This window comes from Cylas formicarius, unplaced genomic scaffold (genome assembly GCF_029955315.1).
Source record: "Cylas formicarius isolate icCylForm1 unplaced genomic scaffold, icCylForm1.1 PGA_scaffold_8__14_contigs__length_24414737, whole genome shotgun sequence".
Lineage (NCBI taxonomy): Eukaryota > Metazoa > Arthropoda > Insecta > Coleoptera > Brentidae > Cylas > Cylas formicarius.
Genome location: NW_026844361.1, coordinates 16,779,728 through 16,798,714, shown reverse-complemented (window position 1 = coordinate 16,798,714; position 18,987 = coordinate 16,779,728). Strand labels below are relative to the sequence as shown.

The 18,987-nt window shown below is 34.3% G+C and overlaps 1 protein-coding gene across 1 annotated transcript in view; it reads left to right on the top strand.

The window, feature by feature from the left end:
- Positions 1–3,421: 3,421 nt before the first annotated feature.
- LOC132706247 (T-box transcription factor TBX1) overlaps positions 3,422–18,987 on the top strand; it is a 37,925-nt gene continuing 22,359 nt past the window's right edge. The window contains exons 1-4 of the mRNA XM_060677462.1: positions 3,422–3,634; positions 8,263–8,541; positions 15,431–15,566; positions 17,461–17,848. Coding sequence (XP_060533445.1) covers positions 8,391–8,541; positions 15,431–15,566; positions 17,461–17,848 — 675 coding nt within the window. The 5' untranslated portion in view covers positions 3,422–3,634; positions 8,263–8,390. The remainder of the gene's footprint in view (positions 3,635–8,262; positions 8,542–15,430; positions 15,567–17,460; positions 17,849–18,987) is intronic.

Genomic DNA, 18,987 nt, shown 5'->3' with positions numbered 1-18,987 from the left:
TTTACGGTATTGAAATTTTGGAACTCAAAAAAAAAGATGACTATTCTCGCTATGTCCGTACATTGTTCATGAAGAATAAATCAGAAGTAACCACACATTTGGAAACATTTTTGAACGAATGTGATTCTGCTGGTCACAAAGTAAAAGCCTTTTGTTCAGATGGATGTGGTGAATTCGATTGTGCTAGTGCATGTGTGCAACGAGGTATTGAACTCATTTTAACGTGTCCGGAAACGCCAGAGCAAAACGGCGTTTCAGAAAAACCAAACCGACACATTGTTGAATTGGCTCGTTCAATGCTTTAAACAAGTCAACTGCCAAAACCGTTTTGGGCTCATACCTGTGACACAGCAACATTTTTGATGAATCATACGGGAAAATCAAGTATCCCAGGTAAAACACTCGACGATCAACAAATGGATTTGTCTCACTTATTGAAGGTACTGCAGTTTCATGGACTTCTCAATTACCGAGGTCAGTTGCACCCTCAACTACGGAAGCTGAGTTTGTAGCTGCTAGTGAAGGTTCAAAGGAACTTGTGTGGCTTAAAAGACTGTTAAGTGAAACAAACAGTAAAAGTGACATTCCAGTATTGTTTGTTGATAATGCAAGTGCAATCAAATTAATCAAAAATCATGAGTTTCACAAACGTATTAAACATATAGAAGTCCGTTACTACTATATCCGTGAATTATATCAAAAGGGGATCATTGATATTAAAGAAATTTGTTCTAACGAACAGCTGGGAGATATGTTACAAACCGTTAGGTTATGTCAAATTTAAAGAAATGTGCAATAAAATCGGCGTTCAAATGTGAATAATATGTAAAACATTAATTTAAAATGTTGTAAAAGTAAAGCTTAAGGGGTGATGTTGAAGCGTATGTAACCTTTACTTGTTCTTTGGTTTTACTTAATCTAAGGTTATGTCGACTACATATAGAAAATATAGTCAGTCTGTGGTGCAATCCCGTTAATTCCTTTAACTACATCATTCACCACAACACCTTCAGCCATAAAACAGTCCATCGCTGTGCCTATACACAAGAATTACAATACCCATTTAATTTCTAATTACAGTGGAATATCAATTCTATCGGTTTTTTCCAAAATATTCGAAAAGTGTTTTTATATGCGGCTCGATGCATTTCTAAAGAAGGAGTAATTATTCTCGAATCCTCAGTTTGGTTTTCGCAATGGATTATATACAAAAAATGATAGTTTAAGCTGATATTTGCAGTTTTGATGCGGTTTTTGGGTATGATATGAGTCGAAAAAGCCGATTTTGAGTGCAATATGTTTGAATAAAGGAAGAAAGACCTACTATCAATCCAAGAAAGTGGGTTTTTAAGTAGTCATCTGCAGTTTTAATGTATATTTCAATCTGCTAAGTTATGAAAATGCATGTTTTTAGGTGCGGTATGAGTCGGAGAAGCCGATTTTGACTGGAATCTGTTTAAAATGAGAAGGAAAAACCTGGTATCAATCCAGGAAAGTGAAATTTTAAGCAGTTACCTGCAGTTTTAATGTAGATTTCAGTCCGACAAGTTATGAAAAATCCTGTTTTCGTTATAATATACCGTAAATCAAGGGCGAAAACCAATTTTTTGTCGCAAAAAGAGAGTTTTTCAGTACATATATGTATTTCTAAGGTAGATTTGAGTACAATAAGAGGCGAAAAAGCAGATTCTGACTAAGATCTTATCGAAATCGGCAACTATTTGACTCAGAAAGGGGGTTTTACATCGATATCTAATGGTTTATAAAGGTTTGCGTTACTCTAATGCCCGACGACGCCAACTTTGACTAGGATTTGAAACATATTGACAACAAAAAGTAACTGTTTGGATCAAAAAACGATAGTTTGACCTGATATCTGTAGTTTTGATGTTTAGTTTCCTTATATAATCAAATAGTCTCAAACCTGGATCAGAATAATAAAACAGTATGTATGTTCTTTGACTTCAAGCGAGCTTTTGATGTGCTTGATATTAATTTGTTGTTAAAAGTTAAATAACTGCGGTATTCGGGGGCTTAGAAGTGATACTTCTGTGATTAGATCCTCATCTAAAGAACTCACCAGCGGTGTCCCACAGGGAAGCATACTGGGACCTTTATTATTTATAATATCTATTAATGATATATCTGATTCTTTCCCAGATAATATGTTTCCTTATATGCAAATGAAGAGCTAGTGAAGTTTTTGTCCAACAAAAACGTATTGTTCGAACAATGTTGGGGAAGTCTTGTAGTCACTCTAGTAGAACCCTGTTCCCAATATTAAATATCTTAACGTTTCCCTCTCTCTTTATATTAAATAGCATTATTTACATAAAGAGTAATCTACCTAATTATTGCATGACCAGAATTGCTAAGTTATAATTTAGCCAAAGTAGCTAACAGCCCTATGGTTTTATCAATAAAACTATATAATAAGTGGCCTTTGACAATCAGAGAGATATTGCCTGTCCACTTATTTAAGCAAAAATTAAAGGTCTTTTTGAATAAGACTGTTTTTTATTCTATCGATGAATACTTTGATTGTAGTAATGTTGATTTCTCAGTGTGATATAATTTGTGTGTTTTTTTTTCTTTTTTTTTGTTGATGTATGTTTGTACTTATCTATTTTGAAAGTTTGTATTTCAATGTTCTCATTATTGATCAAGAGGACGAAGGCAGAAAAACAATTTAATATCTCGTTTTCAATAAGTTAACAAAACACTTTTTCTAAAACCGTTAGTTTTTGGGTACATTTTCGCAAAACAACACGAACACATTCACTGACATGACGGTCAGAATTGACAAACGTCAAAATTCAAAGCGTGGGAAATATCTCCGAAAACAACCGTGCGGTAAAATCGCGCGAAACTGACGTGGTAAACTGAACCTTCCCGCAGATCGGTGTGTAATTAGGAATTTTACAGACGGGAGTAGAAAAACTCTTTATTTCACTCGTCTATTAAGCACGTTGCGTTGCGCTCCGCTCGTGCCAAATAAACTCACTTGTTGCCTAATATACTATTCTGTGCCGAAACGGGATATGAAAATTTAACCGACTTGGAATCTCCAATGGTATAAAAGTTGGCAACAGAGCGCGCTCAGTTTAATTTGGTACTGCCTGTATAAATATAGAAACGAAAAACAATTTTTTATCAGATCGACAGACGAGAGATCACCGTTAGTGCCAAAAACCGCGAGCCGGGCCGCCGCCGCGGGCCCCGCCCACCCGCCTCTGTGGGCGGACGGGCGGAGGTGGGGGGACCCAACGAAAGCTCGCGGCGTCGACGCGCTCCCCCGAAGACTGTCATGGCCAACGCTGACAGCATGTGTGAAAACGTCCAGTCAGTCATCGGCGTTCGTTAAAGTCGGCGGCGGAACCGTGAAAATTTCGCGTGTCAAAAAAGGTATCGCGCGCGGGGGGTTTAATGACAGTCGGTCGAGAAAAGTCCACGTCAACCGGTCGATTAGTTTTGCGGCCGCGCGATCCGCGTTTTATATTATCGCGCCCCGTCGTATATTTATAAAATATTATCGATGCGCGTGCACCGTTGAAAAGTGCGGAAAAGTGCGCGGCTCGACGCCCGGAATGATTTATTGGAGACGCGCTGCGCTTTTCGCGATGGGGGGAAAAAGGTAAATATTTCCGGCGACTTTTTGGAAATATACGCGGGTAATTTAATGTGACAATGTGTAAAGAATCGCAAAATGAACACTTTGATCATTTTCACCAAAAATGTATTGAAATTTTTGAGCTCGTATTTCCCTTATGCCACGGACATAAAAGTAAACATTATAAAGATACAGCTTATAAATCTGGCAATAAAAAAGTACTACCAAAACAAAAAAAAAACGTTAATAATACCTACACCTACTGGTGCCAAAAATTTTAATGAAGATTGTTGGAATATTGTTAATGAAAACCGAAATAAAACAAAAAAAATGTCATAAAGGAAATCATAAATGAGAACGGTGAAAAAGTTACCGACGTAAAAGCAATCTGTGAAGTTTTTGAGCTCGTATTTCCCTTATGCTATGGACACAAAAGATACAGCTTCTAAAGCTCGATACCTTGCAATAAAGAAGTGCTACCAACAGAAACTCGCTATAAAAAAAAAACATGAATAACAATAGACTTACGAAATAAAACCAAAAAAAAAGGTTATAAAGGAAATCATAAATGTGAATGGTGAATAAGTACATAGTACATAGTACATTGCTAGACAAGTATGACGTTAAAAGCAACATCAAACCTGCGGTTTTTCTATCTTTTCCCCACCACTCCAAACGAAGTCTTTTTGGTCATTAACAAAGTATGTAAAAAAAATCATCGGATACTGCTAACATACCAGGAAACATACTGATAAAAGCGTCAGAACATATGAGCCATCCACCGAGTTTCCTAATAAATAAATCAGAATTAGAAATTAAAATATGAATAACAATAGACTTACCAAATAAGACAAAAAAATGTTATAAATCTGTGAAGCTTTTGGAAATCATTTTTTAAATTTGGATTGGCATAGTACATTGCTACACGGCTTTAAAAGCAATATCAAACCTGTGGTCGTTCTATCTTTTCCCCACCACTCCAAAAGAAGTCTTTTTGGTCGTCAACAAAGTATGTAAAAAAAACACCAGTGAACGTACTGGTAAAAGCGTCAGAACAACTGAGCCATCCACTAAGTTTCCTAATAAATCAGAGTTTCGTCGAATGCAGGTAAGACAGCCAATCCTAAAAACTATAGACCACTCTCTTTACAATGTCAATTTTGTAAAATTTTTGAATTTTGTTATAACTCGCGTTTAAACAATTATTTGGAAAAATTTCAGTTACTCTCAAAAAACCAAAACGGCTTTCATATGAAAAAATCAACTAGTACTGCTCTCGATCAAGCCACTCCACATCTATAATTCATTGAATAACAGGGAGTACATCCTCGGGCTATTTTTTTTCCTCTTAGTAGAGCATTTGATAACGTCGGTCAAGGTTTGCTCTTAAGAAAGCTTGAATATTTGGGCGTAAGAGGTGCCGCATCTTATTGGGTGCGTTCGTATCTACAACACACAAAGTAGGTTGAGATCGATGTTATTCGCTCTGTTAATAAAGATGCACCTCAAAGCTCTTTTTTTTATCACCTACACTGTTTAATATGTTTATCAACGATCTACCTCTAAATTTAGAAAGCTTTGGCATCCAAACTTCAACAAAAGTGCCGAGTTTGTCAGACTGATGACAGGGTGGTACAGCGACAATGGCTAAAATTTGAACTCGGATAAAACAGTGACCATAAAATTAGTGCCAAAGAATTTTACAGTGGATAGCAGTGTTTTGATACGAGTGGAGAACAAATCAATCAAGAGTGTATCAAGCACAAAATTTTTAGGTATATATATATATACAAAATATAACACCTACTGACTTAAAAATATCAAAAATGTTCGTTTGTTCCAGTCTTTCGTTTCCTACGGACTTGCGTACTGGGGGCACGAGAGCTGTACCTACGATATATTTATTATAAAAAAAGGAATTAGATGTATGCCGAGTATCAAAAGAACAGTGTCTTGTAGAAATTATTTCAAAGAGTTGGGAATTTTAACATTTCAGCATAGAAAGATAAAAACGTAATAACCACAATACATGGGCAAAAAAATGATCTTACAAAGCCATTTTCAAGACAGCACAATAGCATCCTACATATGTCGGAATTAAATTATAACAAAATTGCAAAGATTCTTTTAAATTTTTTTAGTATCCCAATACGCATCTCGTACTTTGGCTTGTATTTTCACCATTTCTTCGAGAGGAGCATGTTCACCATGATACATAAAAAATTTCTCTAGCAGCTTAACTGAATATAGGGCTTGTTGAATGGTTGGTGGTGGTCCCAGATCAACTTCTTGATCTTCTTCTTTCTCTTGGTGCCCTTCCTCACCATTTCTTGCTTCGCCACTTATAATTTATACCATGTCTCTGTTTGAACTTCCCCAATCACCCTTTGGAAGCCTGGAGTGGTAGATTTTAATGACGTTGCCGTTGGAATCACTGCAACAATGCCCGATCCAAATCTTCAAATTTTGGCTCTCTTAGTTTTTTACAAGAACTGTCTGCCGCTTCAGCCTGATTGATTTTTTCTTTGCGTTTCCAAATCGTGGATACAGTCGACGATGTAAGTCCGTATCGACGTCCCATATCACTTTTCTTTTCTCCCCGTTCTATCTCTTGAATTGAAGCAACTTTATCATCTAGAGATAAAATTTTTCGCCATGCTCGCCGTATTCAATAAGTCAAATCAGAATTGATTGAAACAATTGTGTGCTTTTATACACACCGATAATGGCATTAACGTAATCGCTTATTACGAGAAAAACACTTAGGACGACCAGGTTCTGGGTAATTAGATTATTAGGGTAAGGAATTTTGAGAAAGTAAGAGACTCTATTAATTATAAGTCGGCCTACATTCCTTACTTTGTTACCTGTTGTGCACTTTTTTCTTTCGGTACAGAGAGTGAGAAATTCGTTATACAGAGTGGATTAATACATAGCTTTGTATGGAGACCTAATAGTATACAGTTATACAGAGTTTCGTCATAGGGAGTTTTCACTGTATTGTAAAATTTCTGTGTGCGTATTTATACTAATATTTGTTTGGTGAATGCCTATATTTGTTACGCATATATTTGTTGGTTTAATTTAATAAACGAGTGACTTAAAAAAAATTTACAAGGTATTAATATAAAAACCGTAAAAACGATACTATATGTAAAATTTCTGTGGTAAAGTTAAATTATAAATGTCGCTTTACTTACCGACTTGTCCACTGGATTTTAATTGTAGCTTATAGGCAGGTAGTATTTAAATTGTCTGATATATTGCATAACATTTTTCTGTGTATTAGTTTTTGGGTACACTTTTGCAAAACAACAATACGAACACATACATGACAAACGTCAAAATTCAAGGCGTCGGAAATATCTCCGAAAACATCCGATTGCACCCAAATCCGTGCGGTAAAATCCCGGAAATGTCCGAAGTGGTTCGAATCCGCGGGAAACGAAACTGTCGTGGTAAATTGACGCTTCCCGCACGCTAGATCGGTGTGTAATTAGGTATTCTACAGATGGGAGTAGAAAAACATATTACCACTAGCAGGCAATTTTGACACAGATTCATACAAAATATATACACGGTGATTATGGAATTGAAAGCGCATATTTTAATAAGTGAGTCTCAGTGTCGAGGAAAAAACAGCAAAAATACTGATTATAGCGGTTGCAGTCTGGTGTTTGAGAAAAATAGGTACAAAAGTTTTGAAAGTTCGGAATTTTTCAAACAAGGGTGACGATAATTTATTTGTTTATATGTTTGCTCTTTGGGACGTAAACTGGTCGAATCCACAACAGTGTCCTGTTAAGAATTCCAATAAAAGTACATAATAACATGCAAAACTAGTTAACAATAATACCAAGAAAAGAGAAAGGTAAACGAAAACAAAAGAGAACAGTTGAGACCTGCATAGAAAGAACAAGTGAAGGACTAATTATAATAACATTTCCAATTTAAAAACGCAACAAAAAAAACCAATCCCATGCAAAGAGAAAGCATAAGTAAAGTCATGAAAATTTATATAACGAGTGTCGATCCAAAAGTCTAACAGGAAGAATCCTCCTCATACGAAATATATACAGGGTGTTATTATTATTATTAGTAAGTGTCGGGGTCGAGAAAAAAACGGTAAAAATACTGATTATAATGGTTGCAGCCTGGTGTTCGAGAAAAATAGGTACAAAAGTTGCCGTGCTACTGGATTTTTCAAACAAGGAGAATTTATTTATTCAATTATTTGCCCTTTCAGAGGGAAACTGGTCAAAACCACAACAGTGTCCTGTAAAGAATTCGAATAGACGTACATAATAATATGCAAAACTTAGTTAACAAACAATAATAAAAAAAGCAATCTTACAGTCAATACATAGCGAAAGCATAGTTTATCCTTTTTCTTTTTTTTATTTAATTCTACTTATTTATTGATAAATAGAATATACGATTATTCAGTTTATTTATTAATTTATTTTGTAGTAACATTTAAATAACTAAAATCATGAAATGCTTATGATTTAGATCCAAAAAAGTCCAGCTCTAAGTAGTGAAGATTTGCAGCTCTCAGCATACGAATCAAGAGTGTGAAAAAATTATCTTTTTTTAGAATATGTGAAAAGCACATGAAAGAATATCATCAATTATCATATTGATTTTTTCAGTCTCAGATTCTAGCAGCGATCGCAAAATGGCGTCATCCCAACGCACGTGACAATAAGTGAAGGACCGCAACTGAGAATTGTCAAAAATAATTTTTAAAAAATTGCCAACAGTTGAAAAAATTGTCGAAATGCACCACCAACCTCAGTTCCTGCAGAAAGACTCTTCCGGTTCGCAAATGGACTCGACTTCAGTGTCGTATCACGCCCAGTTTAGCTATGGGAGCAATGAGAACTGGACCTACAATAATTCCAGTGTCACACCGATGAAACAAATTGAAGGTTAGTATAATAATAATAATAATTGTCTATGGCAGCTTTGGTACACTGCCATCTCTGGATTTTTTATTAGTTTAAAAATATTTCAATATATTAAAAAAATTATACATGATATAATGCGATCTTAAGAGGAAAGCCAAGTTATATATTTTTTTGGAAGTATTCAACAAAAACATCTAATGAATACTTAAGTCACTCGAATATGTAAGATACGGAAAATTTGATCATTAAATTGCTCCATTGAAATACCATTATTGTCAAAACTTGATGATGGTAATAGACGACTATTTTAGGTGCAAGTCGAACGGTATACAGGGTAGGTCAGCGCAGCCACCGAGGTTAATAAAATATGACAAATTGGCGCGTTGAAAAGTGTTCTTAAGAATAATTTTGTACTTTAGATGCAACGTCTCGGACATTTTATTTTAAAATATCCATTTCTTTTCTTTTATTATCACTATCACCATTAAATCGTTTGTTTATATTTTTATGTATATATTTAATGAGATTTTGTAAATTCCTGCAAACGACGTTATTCTATGCTTTGCAAAAATTCGATTGAAATAACAATTTGTCTTGAGTACCCCTAACTATTTCGAAACTTCAGCAAAATGATATTAGCGCAAGTTACGCCCAAATCCAAATAATAAAATAATTTCTATTTTTTTTTATTTAACTTACACATATTAATAATAAAAACAATTTTACTTAAATTGAAAAATATTTTAAAAAAAAATATTTAAAAACACAAAACAATATTAATCAAAAATTTTGAAAAAATACCAACCGAGCATATTATAACTTATGCTGGTTTGCTTGTACTTTTCTTGTAAGGTTCCACTTGACCTGTTGTCTTTCTCTCCTGCAATAATTTAAAATATTCAAACTTTGAGAAAATCCAGTCATTCGGGAACATCGGGAAAATTAATTCAAGTCATCACATACATTTAAATCAATAACTTTTTGGAGAAATGGAGTGGAAAATTATTGGAACATTTTTTCGCAAATGTAGCTATTTTATTACCAATCTTATGATACTCTGAACACCACTGCTTAATAGCAAATTCTAATGTTAATATGCTCCTATTAACGCGCCATTCCAAAACCAAAACCTAATCTTTAAGTTTCAATAAATAATACGACAGGTGACACCCGGCTATTTATTTTAAACGATACTAAACGCGCGAGAATGATTATGACGTCATACCGCTGCATTTCGATCGATACGGCGACATGCTATAGTGTTATTCTTAGGTTATGGGCCGCGAATAATATTATTTACGTCTTTTTGAGCTCGTGTAAAGGTTTGTTTGTATTTATTCTACGTCAGTTTGTATTTGCGCATTCCATCGTGTTTAAATACAATTCGTAAAATGCCAGAGAAACTTTTTATTCGTCTACCAGACAATAAAAGCCGTCGTTTTTTATTAACATTATATTATGTATATATATTATGTTCAGGCGTCACTTTAGCCTTAACCTTGCAAACATTTTTAACTCTTCGAATTTGCCCCCACCCTATTGCAGTCTCCAATAGGAATGGCTTCTATAAAATAAAGAAAACTTTACGTAATGAATACTTTAAAATCAATTTAATTTACACCTTATTTGGTATACCATTTGAATTTTAAAAACTAGAAAACTGTAAGCCGATTACAATATTATATTGGTTTTAGACTAATAACTAAATTTTCGCTTTAACGCCGCGAACCTCAGCAAAATAAAAATGTTCGGTGTTTTGTATGTAAGATGTCACCATAAATATATCCACTAAAGGGAAATTATCAGATTGACCTTTAAAAAAATCGGTTTCAAGATAACAAAAGCAAGCAACAGGATCGAGACTAAATTAAAATTAAAATCACCAAGACGAGCGCGTTGTCGGTGTCTAATGGATTTTCTGTGCTACCGTCCGCCTGGCACGTAGTCTAACGAGCGAATTGACGTCACAACCGGTCACAGCCAATGACAGCGCGTTTCAAAGAGGATGTAAATGTTACAATTTTTAATTGCTTATATTTGTTACGTAGGAATACGAAATTATTTTTTTTTGTGAACTGTGGTTCTTTTAATAGTAATATTATAATCATAAATTTTGATTAGTTTGTACATTTTGAGGCCTTTGCGTAATACTACGGATAAAATAGACCTCTCACTTTTATAAGCAATATTTTTCAAATCAAAATTTTCTCCAAGTTCCCTATTTCCTATTTGGTACGCTACAATTTTTATGAAAAACGCTAGAGTAGTAAAGAGACGCCCAAAAGTTCAAAATCCTTATTTTAAATGTTGATTGCAAAGATCAAAATCGATCAAAAAAATCCCGAATGTTCCACACTTAAGTGTCCACGCTGTATATTAGTGCCCAATCATAGGAACCAAGAAAAAATATTATTAGGTGTACACCATGTATACCGTCGGAAAGAAAAATTGAAACAAAACTTATCTGGCGGCAAATTCGGGCCGATTTCGGGGGGCTAATTGCGGGCGTCGCGGCGGCGAGGCGTCTTAAGGCGTCGCGGTACGTAAATCAAACGATCTCATTAGTTAAGCACATCGGGCATTTGTAACCGGGTCGGTTTGATTTATACGACGCAGAAAAACGCATTTATGGGCGATAAAATTGACGCGGATGACTTATTGCGCATTTTTCTGCCGTTGCCTGCGCGTTAGAGACCCCAAAACCTGCCGCGCTTATTTTCGGAGCGAACGAGGCTCAACGCTAATTAGTATCTTTAAGTGTCGAACATTTACAAGACAAGAAAGGACACTCTCGCGTCGCGAACGTGGCACTCTTTCGAGGCACTTCATGGCACTCCCCGGTGATAAGTGAGCAGATATGATCGCCACCGAATTTTAATTAACCAGCGCCTCCGAAATGCAAGAAACAGATAACTTATAAAGTGATTTAAAGGAAACAAAAACAGATATACGAGATGTGTTCAAAAAGTAATGTGGCTTTGGTAACTGGGCGGGCCACGTAAATTCGATATTCGATATAGTTTTTTTGTTATGTTGGTACACATGTCCCTAACATATGTTCACAATTCAGAATTTGCATAAAATTTTGTGTAAAAAATGGAATACAGTGCTGCAAAACACTTGAAATGTTGACAACAGCATATGGTGAATCTACTTTTGAGCAAAAAAAAAAGTTTATAAGTGGTTGGTTGAGAAGACGCAGATGATGAACCTGAAAGTGTTGAGGAAGTGAAGTGAAGACGTCGCCATCTCTATTGGCTCGTGCCATGCAATTTTTTCCGAAGTTTTGGTCATGAAACGTGTACCAGCAAAATTTGTCCCGAAACTGCTGAACAAAAGGACCGTCGAAGGAGCATAGCTCAAGAGCTGCTAAACGAAGTCAATGATAATCCAAATTTGCTCAAAAAACTCCATAACTGCTGCCCAATCATAGGTATCGTTATGACGTCGAGACCAAAGCAGAGTCGTCGCAATGGAATAACCCAGAATCGCCAAAACCGAAAAAAAGCACGTCATGTTCAATCAAATGTCAAGGTTTTGCTTACTGTTTTCTTTGATTATCGTGGCAGTACATCAAGAGTTCTTACCACAACGTCGTACGGCCAATAAAGAAGTTATTCGCGAAGAAATACGAAGAAAACGTCGGAAATTGTGGATTTTGCATCACGCTAATATACCTGCTTACTCATCGTTGCTTGTGTCTAACTTTTTGGTCAAAAACAAAACCACAATCGTGCCTCAGCCACCATATTCACCGGATATGGCCCCCTGCGACTTTTTCGCAAAACTCAAGAAACCCATGAAAGGAACGATTGTGGGGATAATAGATGAAGTATAAGCTTTCTGCTTGAAACTTCTTTAGAGTTTATTTTAAATTTAATATAACTCGAAGCGCAATTAGTTGATGTGTGGTATACAGTGTGACCACTTTTTTGAAGTTGTGAATTTAGATGCCTAATGGCCTTAAGCTACCAAAATTGGATCTTAGTATTTCCTTCATAGTAAATTTATATTCAATTTAAAAAAGAAAGTTTTACAAGAATTGTAATGTTGAAAATGAGATTCTTCGGAATTCACTCGTTTGGTTTGCTTTTAAATAAAATATTATCTACAAATTTTAATTTAACCCTGTATTTTTGTACACTTGGCGATTTTTTATAAGAAACTAAGTTAAATTTATAATTATTACGTCACTTAGAAATTTTTGAAAAAAAATCTGTCGAAATTCGATTCTTCGGTATTCGTTTGTTTGGTCTACATGGTGTCCCAATTTTAAACTAACTACTATTAACAGATTTTAATTGGAACCGTGTATTTTTTATTTCTATTACTCATTTTCGAGAAAACACCTTTTTTTTCAATTTTCAAAATGATTCCGAGATTGGAGATAGTGATTTATAGTTTTTCATTTAAACTTTTTATGGACTATTAAAATGCATAAATAAACTAGTTCCAACTATTTACAAATCTTTTGGATTTCTCCTGAACTTAAGTTCTGAAGAAGCCAACAGGATGATTGGCGAAACATTACCAAGTTGATATACCAACAACCAATGCACGAGGAATCCAGAAGTTTTGTAATTATTTGCATTTGCCTTATTTTATGATGATAGTTACATAGCTCATAGCTATATTTCATTAGGTTTTTATAAAGGATCTAAAAGTGTACAAAAATACAGCGCCTGTTCAAATTTCAGTGTTGGCAGTAGTAGTTAAAAATTGGAACATCTAATATAAGAAAATTCCGAAGAAACTCGCTTTAAAAATTACAACCTTAGTATAACTTTTTGTATGTAGATTTTAAATTAGCACTTTTGTCCCATTTAACATTGGAACAGTAGCCGCCACCCAATTCTTTGGAGTACTAGTATCTTGGTGGTGTGTATTCTGATGATGCTTGAAAGGTTCATATGTTTTTTTTTTGTTTTAATATACGTACATGTCTAGGTATCAATGTCAATATGCCTTGTTTTTTAAAAATGGTGGCTTATGGTTTATAGGTTTATATTCCATCAACATACACTATCAGACAAAAGTAGAGCAACATCTTCAAAAATAAGATATTATGATTATACATGCAAGGTATTGTATACAAATACAATACATTTGAGGACATTAAAGTAGGCTATGATTTATTGATGATCACAAGCAAAACAAATGAATTTATTTTGACGTTAGTTTTAAATGTTTTAAAAGTTTAAAACATTTCTAAAATTTGTTCAAAAAGACGCTTTTCGTAAAAGTAAATGCAAAAATAACTCGTGTTGGGTTTACTTTGTGCTAAGTTAACCATTTGTGTGCAGGACTAGTTATGCCAAGAGGAATTCCAATTTCAATCAAGCTGATATTTCAAGACAGTTTATGTTACCTCGGTACAATGTATCTAGAATAATTTCATCGTATAATAACAGAGGACACTTAGAAAAATTTCCGAAATCGGGAAGACACAAAAAAACAACGGGTTTGACTGACAGGCGCATTAAAAGAATTGCAAAGATCTGTGCAAAGAAGATTGCACGCCGGCATTGAAACTGGACCATCAATTCCTGGAAAAAAGTTCTATTCAGCGATGAAACGCGATATAAAATATTCAATTCTGATGGAATGCGACGTGTGAGGCGACTAATTAATACAAGGTTTAACCCTAAGTACGTAACACCTACAATTAAACATGGTAAAAGCAGTGTTTTTTTATGGGGATGATTCTCATGGAATGGAGTAGGTTCTATTCACTTCATTAATGAGACAATGGATCGATTTGTTTATAGGGAGATTATGCAAAATGTTATGCTCCCTTATGCAGAGTGGGAAATGCCGTTACGTTTTATTTTCCAACAGTACAATGATCCAAAACATTCTTCACAACTCGTTCAACAGTGGTTTGCAGAAAATCATGTTAGAGTTTTGCAGTGGCCGGCACCTTCGCCAGGTCTTAACCAAATTGAAAATCTCTGGGATGAAGTAGAACGTCGCATTCGTAAAAAAATGTTTCCAAATAAACAATCATTGATAGATAAAATTAATGAAGTTTGCACAAATCTTCCAGAAAATGTCACTCAAAAGTTGATAGAGTCAATGCCGCGCCGTTGCCAGCAGGTAATTCTCAATAATGGATATTCTATAAATTACATTACTAAATATTTCCGGGCTTTTGAGCCGTGGTCCCTCCACCACGGCTCAAAAGCCCGGAAATATTTAGTAATGTAGTTTCTGGCCGTGAAAGCATAACATCTTTGATTCTATAAATTATTAAGGCATAATTTTAATTATTATTATTGTACTAAAATGTGTGTTTAATGTTTTTTTTTATAAATAGAATACAATACAATACTGTTAAATACAACTTTTTGAAATAAAATAAAATAAAACACTGTTAAATACAATTTGTTGCTTTACTTTTGTCGCCTTCATTTTCGTCAAATTATATATTAATTATTATTTAACTTTCACCAACTAACTTAAGGTACCTGCAAAATGTTGTGAAAAATTACTTGCTTTACCAATTTTTTTTTTATTTAAAAAATACTAAAAAAATATGTTTGTTGCTCTACTTTTGTCCGATAGTGTAGATATCATGTGCTACAAGCTAAGAACCTATTGCAATGTACCTAATTTTGGTTAATAAGTAAAACTTGTGGTGACAACCAATATTCTACAATGTCTACATGTGTCGCCATATTTTGAGTTAAAAATTATAAAAAATATGTTTATGTCCAATTAAAATTATAGAATTTTTAAACTAGCAACTTTGTATAAACTAATTTGTTTATGAAGTAAAAATTAAGTTCTTAACTTACAGTATCCATAGTATAGTATGCTGGACATGTTATGGGTCACGTTGTAGATAATCCAAATTACTGATTATGTGAAAAGGACTATCTTTTTTCATTTCATTTTTTTCTTGTTTCAGCTTGTTTGCAAAGCGCTGGCAAAGACAGAAAAGCGTATTCGCCTTTAGATCAAGCAGAGGCTCTTTCCCTAGAGCAAGACAACGACAGATCGGATAATAACAATAGGACCAATACGCACAACAAAAATCACAGTAGGTGAGTAAATTCACACGAGTGTAATTTTTCCCTATATTTGTAATGGCGGGACATGGCCGTCTGTATATTATAAAGCGTAATAGTGAACTTTTTGACACCATATGTCAGGAAGATATTAAGTCAAGGGCACCACAACTGTCATACTACATGTACAGTGCTATTGATTCACAAATTGAAATATAAATTTAAAAAAATGCTGTTTAAAGGACAAAGAAACCTTCGTGAGAATAAAGAAACACTAATAATAAGAATAGTAACGATTTTAAGTCAAGAAAGAAGCCGACAGCGGGCACAAGAGACAGAGAAACGAGAAAAGAAAAACATCGTCGCTGTGTCTCTTCGATGGTCGCTGTTAAACCTCTAAATGTACAGTTATCCCATTTTTTATGGTTTTACATGGCATTTTGTGTTTTCTTAAAATAATTTTATATTTTCGTTATGGAAAAACCAGATTTTCCAAAATAAACTTTTGTGTGTGCTATTTGTTGTTATTTTTAATTTCCCATAATTGTCATATTTTGGGTTAACTCGAACCATAGCAGAACAAAGAAGGGGTCAGACATCAAAATGTCTGTTTGGCAACTAAAGTATATTTTATCGCCTATTGCATTACAAAAATGAAATTAAAGACATATAATTTGTGTTTGAAATGCCTCTGTTGCATTTTTGAAAAGTACATAAAAACACTCAAAAACAATTAGAGTTGCGACTGTCAGACAAAATATGACTACGACCCTGGTACCTGCGTAAAAAATTCTACCTCAGTTTTTATCTTTTCGATAACGCATAACCTAACTACAAAGGGTGTCTAAAAATGCAATATTTTCGAAATTTCCCTGTATTTAAAAATCTATGCTATGTCTGTTTGTAATAAAATATGGATGAAGCTTTCCAATACAATAAATTTATCTACTACATTGGGGTTCAATAATAACAGGTGCGATGCATCTTTCGAAATATGACAATAAAATTTAAATTTTTAAAACTAATATTTAATATACTATACTACATAATAATTACGGGGGCGATTTGTCGGTCCATTTTAAAAAGAAAACTTCATATGAACATATGTCCATCTTAACTTTTGAGATACAGTATGGTTTTCAAAAAATTCAAAAATAAATTTAATATTTGTAATACCAATTTAGAGATTTTAACAAAACTTGACACACAAGTACTATGACATTGACATTGACATTGATGGTACTCCACTGATTTCTCTTAAAATAAAAAATATTCTTTCAATCTCCAATCATTTCTAAGGAAATTCAATTTCTTGAGTTTTTCAATTTTCTCTCTCTTCTCTGCATGGTCATAACAAGATCGTTAATATGACAGCATGCAAAGAAATTAGTTTTTATCTTTAAGTGAAAACAGACGGAATGCAAATGCAGGATATTAGTGACGTGTCACTGACTATGAACAAATAATATTTTGATTAATTAGGTCCCTACTACACTGGTTAAATCGATAATTTTTTTTGTGAAAAATGAAATATGTATTTAAAACAAAATATCTAATTTTTAGTGACCAACTAGCGTTCTTCAGAAAAAAAAATATTAGAAGACTGTGCTTTCTTACTTTTACAGTTTTAATTAATTAACATAGCAGGCTAATAAAAACATAAATAATAAATGATTTTCATTGAAAAAAACACATGGGATTTCGACATATTTTGCAACAATTAGGGAAATTTCAAATCTCAGCGCATGCGCATATTGAACACACCTCAAAATTTTGTTACATAGTTGCTTCACGAGTTCCGGTACTATTAGCATAGGCAGGGTCTCTATACGTCTAGTAGCTATATGGAAAGGACTTGTACAAACAACGAAATAAAAACGACAATTGTCAACTAAAAAATAACAATCAACAACAACAACAAAATTTCCAGCGTTAACTCGATATCGCCGGCGTTGGGGAACGCGGGCGCCATCTTGGAAATGAAACACCTATGGGACGAGTTCCACTCGTTGGGCACGGAAATGATCGTAACGAAAGCAGGCAGGCGAATGTTCCCGACGTTTCAGGTGAAACTGTGCGGCTTGGATTTACATTCCGAGTACATGCTGATGATGGACTTCGTACCTGTCGACGACAAGCGATACCGCTACGCCTTCCACAGTTCCAGTTGGGTGGTGGCGGGCAAAGCGGACCCCGTCTCGCCCCCCCGAATCCACGTGCATCCCGACAGCCCCGCCACCGGCGCCCAGTGGATGAAACAGACCGTCTCTTTCGATAAACTCAAACTGACCAACAACCAGCTGGACGATAACGGACACGTAAGCATCTTTTGTGTATCGTTGGTATATTAAATATTAAGCTCTGGTCCTGACGGTACTTTATGAAAAACGTGTGAGAATTTGTGAGCTGAGAGTAGGGTGGATAAAAAGAAACGATTATTTTTTTCGGATCTGACGCACAAAAACTAGTTGCTACTTACCTCTAGGAAGTACTAACCACGTAAAAGCTCTTCATATTAATCGGAATATTATTCTCGTGTATTTTCGATTTATCACCAATAGATCATTAAGTCAATTTTATTGATAATTTATCACTGGTCGATGATACTGTTGCACTCGATATAAAAAATTCGAGATCGATTAAAAGAACATCAATTCGATTATTCAAAAGGATTTAAGTGACGTCGTTACTCAAAAATCATTGAACTTGTTCAAAATCTTTGATCTACCATATGGTTTCCCTGATGTTGACATTGTAGTGTGGCCTTCAGATGAGAGGAAAATGAAGAGTATTTCAAACAAATGAAAGTTGTAAATTACGAAGACGAAGAAAAACGAATAACATTTTCAATAGTTGCTGCAAGTTGTCAAAGAACATCGAGGACTATTTCCTGGCTGCAATAAAAGTCGACTTATATAACTATATCTAAAAAATAGATATTTTTCTACTAATACCGTATTAAAGAATAAAATTTCATATGGTGGAACGGAATTCTTCTATTAATGCATTTATTGATATTTCTTGAATAAATTTTTTTTTTCTGAAATAAATAATAAACAATCTCAGAATTTACTATGTCAATGAACAAACTGAAAATATTTATTAAAAACTATTTATTAAAATGGTCCGAGTAATCGATAAACCATAAGAGACCTTTTTTCTAGAGCATTAAACGTCCTATAAGAGCAATAACAAAATTCAGAACAAAAACTTATTTTTCTTTAAATTCTTCAATCTTTAACCTCGAAGATCTTTCAAATGGTTCGATTTTTCGAAAAAATATAATATTTTTGTATTAAAATTATTAATAAAATTTTCTTAATGATCTATTGGTGATAAGATATGATTATTTAAATATGGATGATGGACGACAATGTACAGAAAACCTACAGCGAAAAGATAGCAAAATACGAAAAGCTTTCCTACGAACTAAAAGCACTATACCACTGGTCCATAC